A 14,646-nucleotide genomic window follows, 5' to 3' on the forward strand; every position below is an offset into this window, starting at 1 on the left:
CTCATTCATTCACCAGGCTGGAAATATACCGTCACATTTATTTCATATACCACGCGTTCGACATTCAAATCCTAGCAGTATGCAGGATGTTTGTCCCATGAACCTAGTTAAATGGCCTTAGCTCCCACGAGTCTCATGTAGCTCAGTGGTAGAGCATCCGAACTAGTAATCGGTAGGTCTTAGATTCGGCTCCTGATAGGAGCACTCGGATTTCTTTTTTCCGAGTAAGCCTGCGTTACTTTCTAGAATAATACATCATTGTCATTCATTCACCAGGCTGGAAATATACCGTCACATTTATTTCATATACCACGCGTTCGACATTCAAATCCTAGCGGTATGCAGGATGTTTGTCCCATGAACCTAGTTTAATGGCCTTAGCTCCCGCGAGTCTCCTGTAGCTCAGTGGTAGAGCATCCGAACTAGTAATCGGTAGGTCTTAGGTTCGACTCCTGATAGGAGCACTCGGATTTCTTTTCTCCGAGTGTGCCTGCGTCACTTTCTAGAAAAATACATCATTCTCATTCATTCACCAGGCTGGAAATGTACTATCACATTTATTCCATATGAATATTCTTATCATAGGATTTTTTGCTATTCTATTTACCCTCGTTTCCTCGTTTTGTTTCTTGAATAACAAATTCGCCGATGGCTCTCGCCTGCCATCAATACGACCCTTGTTGTTTGGTTTCAAATTCAACTTAATTTTTACTTTGTTACTTCCGTCGCATTTTTAAATGTGGGTAAAAGGCAATTATTAATAGGGTATAAGCAACGTCAGACTAATTTCATACATTGAAGCCCAACCAGTTAACACAATTCCTGAATTTTAGGACAAATTGCCCAAAAGTATCGTCACGCTATCTTAGCGCCCTCTTCCTTTAGAAACGACGGAACAGATAACAACAGGCATTGTCAACAAGAGGGCTTGAAGCTGTAAAGCAAAAAGGTGATTTACCGGATGCAGTGTTTTCGTTTCCTTTATGTTTCTTCGCAGATCCTATATATTGGCCCGCCGGTTCATACGGGATACCAAAAGCTGCATCCGGGTGTCCTATTGCCAATGGCTTTCAGTGGCTGATTGGACGAAGATACCAGGACACCGAAGATAATAATCCAAGAAACCATAAATCACAGCAGTTCCACCTTGATGCAACGGTAGACAGCAAAAGAGGCATTATACGCTCCTTCTGTATGAAAACAAACACATCAACGGACTCCAAAAGAAATTCTTGGCCTCCAGGTAATAGAATTAAGTAGTCGATCCAAAGATCATTATCTAAATCGGTAGTAAAATAAATGAATCCCTGTTGTAGAGATAACTAACAAATTGACTTATCAATATTTTCCAGGTAAATATTGTATTTACATGAAAGGAGGATCATGCCCCACAAACTTGACATCAGGATTTATCAAATGGGACGACGAAGACAGCAATAATAAAAACAACAAGTCAGGGACACTTCCTGATGGGGTATATGATCACAACACGAAGATTGAATTTTGCTGTCGAACAGACGGCGACATAAGAGATCCCATCTCCCTCCCCACGCTAAAACCATTTTTCTTGCTGGCTTATGAGTCGGCTGAATGCCAGCAGGTGAAGTGGGCTTTAGTGAATGTGGAGTGGATACGGTTTGATAATGAAGATACAGCTAATGCAGACGGGCAAGGAGGAACATATCCACATGGTGCAGGAATCGATAATCACAGGATTCATTACTGTTACTATCAAGGTAAGTAAGTTTAGTTGTCGTTTTTTCAATAAATACAGCATTAAAAAGATTGAACTTAAAAATTTGATTTTAGACCAAATAAGGTACCTTGTTTATATTCAAGATATGTAGCTGCCGTCGGTAAGTGTTTTAAATGCATGTACTAACCATGCATGCATTTCTGCAAACATTTCTCCAGGTAGTGCGGGTATTTTGGCTTTTATCGGGTTTATCTGGCATACACATTCAAAATTAAAAACAAGCAATCCAAAAATCTGGCAATAGTATCATAAGTTCATAATTCACAGTTGTTTGAAGTTTTAAATGCTGTAATTTATTTATCACTTTCGCTCAGCCCACGCTCAGAAAATATGAAAGCATCTCACACAGCAAAGCGCTCTAAATAGAGCCACACACTAGCCAGTATACTTTGAAGTGATCATTTTCGTCTTTGAGAGCTATCTTGTTGGTACAAATTAAAAGTTCATTTTGCATTTGATATATTTACGTTTTATGCCTGTGGCACCCTTTACGTTTTGCAAGTGTTATTGACAAGTGTCTACAAACAGGAAGGAAAAGCTCTGTTCAATATATATTTTTTAGAAGACAGCAACTCATCTCTATGTTTTTCTTCTATTTTGCTTGATAGGGTGCAATGAATCCCTAACAGGGGTGAACGGCACTTTCCACTCACCAAACTACCCAAATAAGTACCCGGATGGACAGTACTGCTCCTGGAGGATCATGGTCAGCGCGTCGCAACAAATCCACTTAGCGTTCAAACACTTTAGTTTACAGAGCCAAAGTAATACAGATAGCTTACAAGTGTATGATGGAGAGAATGTTACAGCGAGAGTATTAGGAGTGTTTTACGGAGGTCATCCTCCTCCCATTGAAGGAATCTACTCCTCGTCATACCAAATGTTAGTAGTCTTCAAATCAGATAAGAACGTCTCGTACACCGGCTTCAGTGCCTCGTATGTTGCCGTGAATTGTTCGGGTGATAGTTGTTCGACTTCTGTAAACTCAACAGCAGGATCCTCTGAAGTGTCACCGTCTCCCATCTCATTTTCTACGAATTTTCGTTCCTCTGTAACAGAGTTGGCTATGGCATTATCAAAAGCACCACTCTTATTTACGTCATCCAGCACAGTGTGGACAATTGCGTCTTCTAGAACACAAGCCGTGATTATGTCATCATCTGTAGCAGGCTCAACGGTTCAAACAACAGGTTTGATTACGAAACCATATGATCAACTATTATTCCAGGAGGGCATGTTGGATATGAGATGATATATAGCCATTAATTAATCAATTAATTAATTAATCCTGTTGTAATAGATACAAAATGAGGCGCGTAGCGACGAGTTGGCGCAATCATTCCGTGTCCAACAAGTATGAGTGGAATAATTGTGTTATTAAAAAAATAAAAACAATATTTGGTAGTTCTTGCTAATTTAGCTTTCCAATGACAACCACAAGACAATTTAATGGTCGCTATTTCTCGGGCATGGTATAACGGCTCAAATAACATGACCGCTAATCCAATCAAATCCCTGGAATAACCCTATAGAATGATCCAGTTTTTAATACTTATACACATATACACACGATTATAACAAGGTTTACCCATCATTAACAATTTTGGTTTCTTGAGTCTAAAAAAAATCTCTGAAAGTAATCACCCACCCTTCAGGCCTACCATATTTGTTTCAAGGATATAACGCCACTTGTAAGTTGAGATTCATGCACTGTGCTACAACTACTACTACTACTACTACTACTACTACTACTACTACTACTACTACTACTACTACTACTACTACTACTACTATTACTACTACTACTAATACTGCTGCTGCTGCTGCTGCTGCTGCTGCTGCTACTACTACTACTACTACTAGTACTACTACTAATAATAATAATATTAATAGTAATAATAATAGTAACAATTACCAAACAATTTTTATTGCATGAATCAATTTTGACGCCTTATTGCGTAGGATCATTTTAAGAAAACATTAGAAGTTTGGATTTTCTTTTAGACGTTTTCAAATCATTTTAGTACAAAAGTAATTTTAGGGTTTTATAATTTAATTCATTCTTATTTTATTTAGTGATTAGTTGATACGATTTAGTCTTCGCGAGGTTGGCTACGGTTTGCCGTCTAAACAACCATCGTTTGCTTAGGTTCTGGGCATCCAGAAGTTTAAACTACCTTGAATAATAATAATAATAATAATAATAATAATAATAATAATAATAATAATAATAATGATAATAATAATAATAATAATAATAATAATAATAATAATAATAACATTCCTTGCCTCTTGCACAAATCCTTAGCAGACAGCAGCAAAAACAACACAAAAGTTAAAAACGATAAGACGTGTTCTTGTCCCTGTGTATTTCTTGGCAGACTCAATACATTGGCCAGCTGGCTCATACGGGATACCAAAAGCTGCATCCGGGTGTCCTCTTGCCGATGGCTTTCAGTGGCTGATTGGACGAAGATACCAGGACACCGAAGATAATAATCCAAGAAACCATAAATCACAGGAATTTCACCTTGATGCAACGGTAGACAGCAAAAGAGGCATTATACGCTCCTTCTGTATGAAAACAGATACATCAACGGACTCCAAAAGAAACTCTTGGCCGCCAGGTATTAGAATTTTAATTATATTACTTAAAGTATTGGTCGTTTTTATACTAGAGGAAGCATTATCCATCTGGACGAACTTGGGCAAACACTTGTTGTTCGTCTGGTTTTGCCTCTCTAGAGTTAAGACGGGCACACTAAGACGCATGATCCGTCTGGAAGAACTACCTCCCGTTGTGCGTCGTTTGCCCAAGTTCATCCAGCCGTATAATGCGTCCTCAAGTATAAAAACGGTCATTCAATCCAAAGATCATTATCTAAAACGGTAGTAAAATAAATGAATCCCTGTTGCAGAGACTACTAACAAATTGATCGAATAACCTATCAATATTTTCCAGGTAAATATTGTATTTACAAGAAAGGAGGATCATGTCCCACAAACTTGACACCAGGATTTATCAAATGGGACGACGAAGACAGCAATAATAAAAACAACAAGTCAGGAACACTTCCTGATGGGGTATATAATTACGACACAAAGATTCAATTTTGCTGTAGAACAGACGGAGACATAAGGGATCCCATCTCCCTTCCCACACTGAAACCGTTTTTCTTGCTGGCTTATGAGTCAGCTGAATGCCAGCAGGTGAAGTGGGCTTTAGTGAATGTAGAGTGGATACGGTTTGATAATGAAGATACAGCTAATTCAGATGGCCAAGGAGGAACACACCCACATGGTGCAGGAATCGATAATCACAGGATTCATTACTGTTACTACCAAGGTAAGTAATTCTAATCGTCATGTCTTTTACAAATGTAGCATTTGGAACCTGTCAAGTAACTATATCAACAAAAAACTTAGAAGCTCAGGCCGAGGGGTACAGCGTTTAAATTCACGATATGTACCTGCCATCGTAAATGTGTTGACGCATGTGCTAAACATTCATGCTATCTATGTAATACATTTCCCCTCGAGCATATATACTGACTTTTTAATCGCGTTTTCTTCGTATACACAGACAAAATAAAGATAGTATTGTGGGTTTTCATGTTCAGCATCGGCTGAGTATCATAAGTTTTTAATTCACAGTTGTTCAGATTTTAAATGCCAAAAATTAATTTATCACTCTCTCACAGCAACACCAGCTGCCACTTCATAGGATATTTAATTAAATCCCTTAAGCCCGATTTTTCTGCATCACGGAATGGTGTCTTGGCTATGCATCAAATTTTATATATTCACAGGCTCAAAAGTACGGAAGCATCCAATACAGCATAGCGCTCTCGATACAACTACATACTATCCAGTATATTTTGAAGTGACCAGTTTCGTCTTTGAATGGCATCTTGATGGTACACAATCAAAGTTAATTTTCCATTTGATATGTTTATCTTTTGTGACTATGGTATGCTTTACGTTTTGTTAGTCGTATTGACAAGTGTCTACAAAAAGGAAGAAGCGGATCCGTTCAATATATGTTTTTAGAAGACAGCAACTCATCTCTATGTTTTTCTTTCATTTTGCTTGATAGGGTGCAACGAATTCCTAACAGGGGCGAAGGGCACTTTCCACTCACCAAACTTCCCAATAAAGTACCCGGATAGACAGTACTGCTCCTGGAGGATCACGGTCAGCTCGTGGCAACAAATTCACTTAACGTTCACGCAATTTAGTTTACAAAGCGAAAATAACACGGATAGTTTACATGTGTACGATGGAGAGAATGCAACAGGGAAGTTATTGGGAGTGTTTTACGGGTGTAATCCTCCCCCCAAGGAAGGAATTTACTCTTCGTCAAACCACTTGTTTCTAATATTCAAATCAGATGAGATCTTCTCTTCTGCCGGGTTCAATGCCTCATACGTTGCTGTAAATTGTTCGGGTGATAGGTGTTCAACATCTGTAACCACAACAGTAGGAACCTCTGGAGTGTTACCGTCTCCCTTCCCTTTTTCTACAAATTTGAGTTCCTCTGTGACAGTATCGTTTGAAAGAGAAACAGCACCCACGCGCCCTATAACGGCGCCGCCTGAAATGACGTCATTTAGTATACGGTTATCTAAACCAGAGCTGGGTATGACAACATCAATTACAGATTTTCCAGTGACGTCACCTAGCACAGTGTGGATAATTTCGTCTTCTAGAACACAAGCCGTGATTGCGTCACCTGTGACAGGCTCTGCAGCACAAACAAAAGGTTTGAATACGAAATCATATAAATACATATAGGACAATTAAAATAGGAATTTCGTTTACCCTTCGAATCATTTCTTGAGCTCAATTCTTTGTTAATCATACAATTAAAAAAAAGAAAGAAAGAAAGAAAGAAAGAAAGAAAGAACGAAAAAATTAAGCTTCTATTTTAAAATACAGTTGAACCTCTCCACAACGGCCACCTTAGGGGCAGAAGAAAGTGGCCGTTATGGAGAGGTGGCCGTTATGGGGAGGTAGGGTGTAATATGACAGCTTTATTTCACGACGAAACGAGCAAGGTTCGCAACATTCACTATATTGTTGTACACAATTTATGCGTTCTGCATAATTTATGGAACACAATCAAAATACGTATATTTTTAAAATGGATGGAAACGTAATGTTCCGAAGACAAATGTCGATTACTGCGTCAGTTTATAAAAAAAAAAAGGTTTTTACAAAAAAAGAATTGTACTGGCCGTTGTCGAGAGGTTATTTTGACAGCTGGGGACGTACTTTAGTGGCCTTTGCCGTTGCAGAGAGGTGGCCGTTGTAGAGAGGTTTAAACAAGGGCTAAGGTATGGACTGTCCGCCGGGACAACAAAAAGTGGCCGTTGTAGAGAGGTGGCCGTTGTGGAGAGGTGGAGATTTTTTCCTTCCGACTGGCCGGAAGGGTTGATTACTTTGATTCATTTTCTACGCAGTAGTTGCACTTCAGCCGGGGAGAATCGACAAACAAATTGATGATGCAGGCGGTGGCTAGTCTTCAGAACTAATACTTTGTGTTAATGGTAGGGTTTGGTGGTGTCTATGATGAAACAATGTGAAAACGTGAATTCGACTTTACGGCCTGGGAATAAGGTGGGGTGGGAATTTGAACAATCCAAAATGTTAACATGCTTCGCGGGAGGGTGTTGAAGATTTGATTTGATCACGTCATAACCGTATGTTCTTAACTATCAGGTGTTGACGTCACGGCGGTTACTGTTCCCTTGGTGTTGCTCGTTCCATTGGCAGTGTTACTTATAGCTGTATTCCTTTATTACAGACGGTGAGATGTATTTGTATTATAATTTAAGGATTTTGCCCTCCCAAAACCCGTGGTGAATTAACGATTTAAATGAAACTGAGGCAATTTTCAAATCTCCTACATACAAGAGCTCTTTTTGACCGGGAAAAGAAAAAAAAATCGCTAAGACTGAGTATCGTTTTCCAATCTTTTACATTACTGACAATAAAGACACGTTTTCAAAAGTTTTTATTTTGTCGTTCACAGTGATGGGTTTCCGTGTTGTTCACATGGAAGGTTCCACCCTGCAGAAGCTCGACGTTTGGTTATTGGGTTGTCGAACTCGCCTCTACGTATTTTGGAAGGGTTCAAACGTCCAACGCGACATCTTTTCAAACGTTAATCTTCCCTGTCGACTCAATTCAACTAATTACGTTCAAAAGGAAATTGGCTTCTGAATTAATTACTATCGAATTGTGCTACACATATATTCGACAGCTTTTATCGGACTTCGACGGAAGTATATGGTACCAGGCTCAAAGGTCAGATTTGACTTTGGTTTAGAAGAAGATAGACATGAAAGCCAGTTTTCAAATTTGTGTCGCGAGTTTGACTGCCCATATCCGTTAAATCAAAATATATGTGGACGTTGTTATTTTCCGTATATATCCGTATATATTATTCTGTCTTACCTCCGCGGTAGGCGGATTTTGATGAAATAATGGCGGGTTTGGCCAAGCTTTGTATTCTGTTTTCATTCAGAAGGAAGAAGAATCAAGACAAAGGACCAAAAGAAGTCATTATTATGAGGTTTGTTCCATGAAATACATTGCAATTAGTAACCTGCTTGCCTGCTTGGAGTGAGCATACAAGAAATATATGCAATTCTTCTTTTTAATTGACGAAAAAACGCCAGATATACTTCTACTTTGATCTGAAACCTGTATTTTTCATTACTTAATTCATTTGGTTTCTTTTTTTTGTTGTTGTTTCAGTCCGTTTGGTGAAGAACCCGTATCAATAGAAAATCCAGTTTATAGCAGGTAAGATTTACAGCTAGTGATGCCGGATTTTCTGTTGCTTGAAGGACGTCGTAACTGGCAGCTTGGAGAAATTGGATTATATTTCATTCCCATCTTCCTGAAGAGTCTCAAGTCTCAAGTGCTGAAGTTCTGGTGGGTTAAAACCGTGCAGAAGCCATCTGATCATTTAAACTCTTTATCTTTATCTGAGCGGAAAAATGATCTCGTTTGTGTTCTCTGTGGCTTTAACCTCAACGTTACTTCCCCATTTCATGGGAAAAGAAGATTTTTAGAGAAGTTTGAGGGGTCGAGGCCTTTCTCCAAAATTTCACGTCTAAAGGAGCAAGATCGATTACTGAATATCTTTGTGAAGAGTGCCAGATACAGCTTTAATATAATTTTATCTCATTTATTTTTAGTTCGCCTTGTGAATCTCCAGTATCAATGGAAAATCCCTGCTATATGAGGTGAGTTTGGCAGGCAGCTGAGCAATTCGGCAAAGTGCTTTGAGGTGTAGCCGGTTATGCGGATTCCCTCTCTCTATCTTCTCTTTATATTTAAAGGTCTTACTTTCACAAAATCTTATTGTTCATTTTCCTTCATCTTTTTCACTTAATAGTGATGATGCAGTCTACATCTACAGTGAGCCAGCCGATGCACCTAAACTCAGTTTGAAAGTAGAACCAAACATGGAAAAGGGAGTCAGCAACCCACTGTACGAGAGTACGGCCTAGGTGCTGCATGGTTTGAACCTTATGGAACCTTCTACCAACTCGAGACAAACTCGAGATTTCTATTGACTGAGAGATGGAGAGAGTGAAGCCTCGAACCTTATACTAACCTAGATAGAAACTGAGAGCAAGCCGTGAACTTTCTTAGCGTAACTCAGTGACCGATCTATCTAACAAGTAATTTAAGCAAAATACTTAATATCTAGTACGTTGATTTGTGAGAGAATCAATTTTCCTTCCAATTATCAGAGCTTTCAATTGAAAATTAGACCGGCAATCGATGGCAAGTTCAGCCTGTTAGTCGGGGCATATGTAGTCTTCTACGCAGCTGTTCTTAGTGCCGTCACGCAACGCTCCTCCCCACATGGGAGGAGTATTACTTGATGACACTAACAACAGCTGCGTAAGAGACTAAGCCATATGCGTTAGAAATGCAGCCACATTAGCTGCAAGCGCGTACTCTCAAGTGCGATGAAGCAGCTCTCATTAGGTCTCATGTGATTGGCTTGCAACCCTTCCAGAAAACAATAGAACGAACAACAGAATAACCCCTCCCCCCAACCCTTAAAGCAATAGCAGCTGCTATACCATTAAAAAAAATTGCAAGCTTACGAGAGCTGCTACACTACTGCTTTGAACGGCTCCTTGCATTGCCTCTAAGAGTAGAGAATTTGGCCGAAATAAACGGTCACAATTCAGTTCAGTTCAGTTTATTGTTTTGCCATAAGTTGTTCAAAAGCAGGAAAAAATTTATTATTTAAACACTTATGGCGAGGAAGCCCAAGAGAAGCCACCGGGCTTATGAGGAATGAAATCCCTCAATTAAGTAATTAAAACAAAGTATTATCATAGCTACACATGGGACCAAAATCAATAGCAGAGCTACAGTAAATCTTAAAATATATTACATAGTCATATTAATGATAGTTAGGCTAAAAAAAAAAAAGAAAATGAAAGTCAAAAGCAGAGGTAAATAACAGAACGATTTGTTTTGGTAAGTTCATAGCATTCCTAGTTAAAGTAGCTTAAAGTCAGTACTTTCCGTCTTTTATAATGAAACAAGTGTCTACACAGTTCAGTTGCACATGAACTCACTGCTACATACCAACCTCGGCACCGTGCGATTCGTAATTTTCCATGAGGTTATCAACGATTCAATTCTTTTCACAAAATTCCTAAAGTAAGACGCTTAAAATAAATGACAAGTGCAGCTTGGAACGCTTGGGAGAAGCGTTTACCTTAGCAGGCAATTGCATGCTGTTTTTTTTTTTTTTTTTTTTTTTTTTTTTTTACTTTACCTTACTTATAACATTTAGTTGTATTCGTTAAGGCTTCTCTTACGTCAAGCCCTAGCATAACGATTCAAGATTATTCCTGTAAAAAGCACTAAGCGACTCTCTAGGTAAGATATACTAGATCGTGTTCCCCAAAATCTACGTAGTTTTAAATTCAGCGAGGCGCTAGAGCAAGTGAACTAGTTACTTGCAAATGCGCAAGCTCACAAAAGTAGCACCGCATGGGTCGTTTCAATCAAATAAAGCGTGCTCTCTTTTAAGTTGTCTTAGGAGATGATATGTTTGTTGTGGGAATGAACGAAAGTTAATCATATATAGCGCGAGTAGTTCTTTGGACGTGCAGCAATATGCAACGAGTTGTATTCAAGGTTAAAAATCAAATCCGGCCTTTACTACTTGGAACATTAATCCGTTTGTGCGAGTGTCAGGTGTCATGTCATTTCACCTGTCATTTCAGTTACTCAAGTTACTCCAAGGCCCTTGATTCTATGTTGAATAGCTTCAATTAGTTTTGAATTCTCTTTGTTCTCTTATTTTAGGAATTAGTTTAAGTTGGCATCTTACCGATCAAGAGTAATTACTTACTTTTAACTGGAATTTGAATAGCCATGGTCAAGTGTCGAACTTTTGATGTGTCAAGCTTAATGGAAATTTAACATAAACAGTAGGCGGGGAGGGGTGGAGGACTGGGAGGGGAGTCTCTCGCAAGTATAAATGCTATGACATTCTCAAACTCATTAATAATTCATCAAGCCAAAAAAAGCAAATCACTACCGTGAAGGAGGTTTAGAAATGTGATCTTAATTATCATAACATTTTGTGAAGTTTTGCTTCGAATTTCTCCAAGAATTATAAATAGTTTGAAAAGCTATATCAAACACTCGAAAGAGTGTTTCCTCCTATTTCCAAACATCTCGAAGTTGGTTAAAACAAACTCGGCTGCCCCTCATTCTTCCAACCTACCTCTCGGTGTTTGGAAATCGGAGGAAACACTCTTCCTCGTGTTTGATATATTACATGAAGCTTGGGAGATAGCTAATACGTCCTAAGTTGAGCCGATCAGCCATTTGGTTGTATTTTGGGTTTTGATTGAGAAACAACAAACATTCGTCAGAAAGGCAATGTCTGGGCATGCTAGGGTTCAGATCCAACAAACAATATCTTCAATTCAGATTGCTTGGTTGCCAAGACGAGAAAACAAAGTCAGTGAATTATTTTTTAGCTGATAGAGACAATTCGTAAGAGACAGTTCGTAGAACGTTCTCGTATAAAAAATCTCAAAGGGACAAGAAATTTTGCTCGATTACAGGGAAAATCCCTGATACCTTATCAAGAAATTCCTGGCTGTTAGTTTCAGTTTGATCGCACGAGGTAAACATGATTTTAGTTTGATTGCCTTAATAGCTGTTTGGCCCGGGTCACCTTGTCAAGCGAAACAGATTTGCCCAAACAAGCAATTGATGTTTAATTTATTAGTTATTGCTTAATTTAATTGGGCGTTTTTGTGCAGAGTTCTTAGGGAAAGTCCCTGCTGGCTGCTTTTGGTTTCAACTTGATCCTACGAGAAAAACAGGTTTGTTCTTCTGTGTGCGCCTTTGATTTAAGAAATAAAAGGAGGCAAACCAGATTGCAATTGGATTTTACACAGGTAAGTCCACTTCGGCTGGCAGAAGCCAATAATTTAATATAGAATAAATCCATTGCTTATACACTGTATCGAAATTTTGAAATGGATTATATATATCTTAAAGTGGGTATGATTTGATAAACCCAGTCGCACATCCGTAAACAAGGTTCAATTGAGATCGAATCCGTTTCTTAGTACTTACTCTTAAAAAGATCAAGACGGAGAGAGAGCCCTCCCTCTCCCCCCCCCCCCCCAAAAAAAAAAAAATTGGTTAAACCGGTTACATCTGGTCTCAAACCAGTTTCAGTTGCCCCTGGTTGTTGATCAATGGATACCGTTAAGGTATCACTTTTCCTTTGCATGTAGGAGCCGGGGCGTCGAGGTAAGTTTGTAACTCTAATTAAAAGCCTTGTAGAACGTCCTCTCAATCATTTAGTAACCCCAAAAGCGTCATTAACTTTTCGATAGCTTAGTTTGTAATAACAAATTTTGGAGCAGAGAAACCACCGTATTGCACGCATGCACGCATGATGTGTTGTTCCATGACGAATTTTAAAACGTCATACTAGTTTAGCCGATTGAGCAGCCATTCCTTGGTACTTCGGGTCTTCAACATGTAAGGGCAATTTAAGTACAGTAATGTCTAAACATTAGCAACCCTAAAAGCGTCATTTCCTTTTAGATAGCTGAGTTTGTTATAACAAATTTTGCAACAGAGAAACCGCCGTATTACACGTTGTCCCCTGCATGTCGAAGTTTAAAACGTTATACTAGTTTAGACGATTGAGCAGCCATTCCTTGGTACTTCGGGTCTTCAACATGTAAGGGCAATTTAAGTAAAGTAATGTCTAAACATTAGCAACCCTAAAAGCGTCATTTCCTTTTAGATAGCTGAGTTTGTTATAACAAATTTTGCAACAGAGAAACCGCCGTATTACACGTTGTCCCCTGCATGTCGAAGTTTAAAACGTTATACTAGTTTAGACGATTGAGCAGCCATTCCTTGGTACTTCGGGTCTTCAACATGTAAGGGCAATTTAAGTAAAGTAATGTCTAAACATTAGTAACCCTAATAGCGTCATTTCCTTTTAGATAGCTGAGTTTGTTATAACAAATTTTGCAACAGAGAAACCGCCGTATTGCATACACGATGTGTTGTTCCCTGCATGCGGAAAGTTAAAACGCCATTTTAGTTTTGCGGATTGATCAGCCATTCCTTGGTACTTTGGGTCTTCAACATGTAAAAGTAATGTCAGAGAAACCGCTGTATTGCATACATGATGTGTTGTTCCCTGCATGCGGAAAGTTAAAACGCTATCTTAGTTTTGCCGATTGATCAGCCATTGCTTGGTACTTCGGGTCTTCATTTATTTTAGAAACTGAACATGTAACGGCAATTTAAGTAAAGCAATATCTAAACAAGGGGTTCAGATCCAACCTACACTATAATTTTAATGCAATTTTGAATCGTTGCTGACGCTTGAAAACAAATAAAATACAGTTAGCGTTAATTTTATTTTTAGTTTAAATCCAGAGCATTTGCTTTGAAAGTTCCACGTTCATGTATAAATCATTTCAACAGCACGATCTTGTTCGATTTTTTTTCCGGGAAAATCCCTGACATTTGATCATACGCTATCTCTTTCACAGTCGTTTGCATACTCCTGTGACCTTTATTGACAAGGGAAACCAACATTCCACATACGCAAAATAAACAAACACGAGTGCGAGAGATAATGTATCCTAACTCTTTGCGATGTATATACTTCAATGAATGGTCTCGACTAGTAAAAAAATTGTGCTCAGTTGGACTTTTGCCATTGTAGCTGCTTTTCATGGGCAACCCTGAATCTCAGTGCTACGTAAAATATTTTCGTGGACACCATTCCACTTAAGTCCAGCTTTTCCTTGCACAATATGTTCCTGTCCTCTCTCTCCCTTTTTTTCGATGTGATGTCTCTCATATCGGATCCACAGGTTTCTTTTAGTTTATATGCGCTCACACAGGGAAGGTAGGCTTTCCGTTTGTCTGCTTATAGTGAGAGATAACCGTTCTTCTGTAATATATGTACATATCCTTAGTAATAGTACGACTTTCCACAGACGCTTTAATGGCCCGTCAAGCTGAACCAAAAAAAGCAATTTATATGTTTAATTTATCATTGCGCCTTTCTGTGTGTTCTTAGGGAAAGTCCCTCGCTGTTGCTTTTGGTTTTGATTTCATCGCACGAGGTTAACAAGTCAGTTTAATTGTTCTTCTTAAAGAAGCAAAAGGAGGCTAATCAAGTTGTAGTTGCATTTTATGCAGGTAAGGCCACTTTGGCTAGCAGCACTCGTTAATTTAATTTGGTATAAAGCCGTTGCTAATTTAAAAGTGTATCTGAGATTTTTGAAATGGTGGTGCCAAGCGATTTGATAAGCCCAATCGCACATCCCTAAACAAGTTTC

General features: G+C 38.7%; 1 protein-coding gene across 3 annotated transcripts in view; it reads left to right on the forward strand.

Annotated features, from left to right (window-relative positions):
- The window catches only part of LOC146466386 (uncharacterized), a 24,261-nt gene extending 13,061 nt beyond the window's left edge, over window positions 1-11,200 (forward strand). For 2 of the 3 annotated variants that reach the window (XM_085127373.1, XM_085127372.1), the window contains 11 exons: window positions 998-1,243; window positions 1,353-1,736; window positions 2,365-2,946; window positions 4,138-4,383; window positions 4,719-5,102; window positions 5,853-6,518; window positions 7,478-7,565; window positions 8,286-8,333; window positions 8,519-8,566; window positions 8,965-9,012; window positions 9,165-11,200. In XM_085127373.1, coding sequence (XP_084983499.1) covers window positions 998-1,243; window positions 1,353-1,736; window positions 2,365-2,946; window positions 4,138-4,383; window positions 4,719-5,102; window positions 5,853-6,518; window positions 7,478-7,565; window positions 8,286-8,333; window positions 8,519-8,566; window positions 8,965-9,012; window positions 9,165-9,279 — 2,855 coding nt within the window. In that variant the 3' untranslated portion in view covers window positions 9,280-11,200. The remainder of the gene's footprint in view (window positions 1-997; window positions 1,244-1,352; window positions 1,737-2,364; window positions 2,947-4,137; window positions 4,384-4,718; window positions 5,103-5,852; window positions 6,519-7,477; window positions 7,566-8,285; window positions 8,334-8,518; window positions 8,567-8,964; window positions 9,013-9,164) is intronic. The other variant, XM_085127374.1, reaches the window with a different exon arrangement.
- Window positions 11,201-14,646: the final 3,446 nt, after the last annotated feature.

The sequence above is a fragment of the Pavona decussata genome, unplaced genomic scaffold, assembly GCF_977016875.1.
Source record: "Pavona decussata unplaced genomic scaffold, jaPavDecu1.1 SCAFFOLD_144, whole genome shotgun sequence".
Taxonomy (NCBI): domain Eukaryota; kingdom Metazoa; phylum Cnidaria; class Anthozoa; order Scleractinia; family Agariciidae; genus Pavona; species Pavona decussata.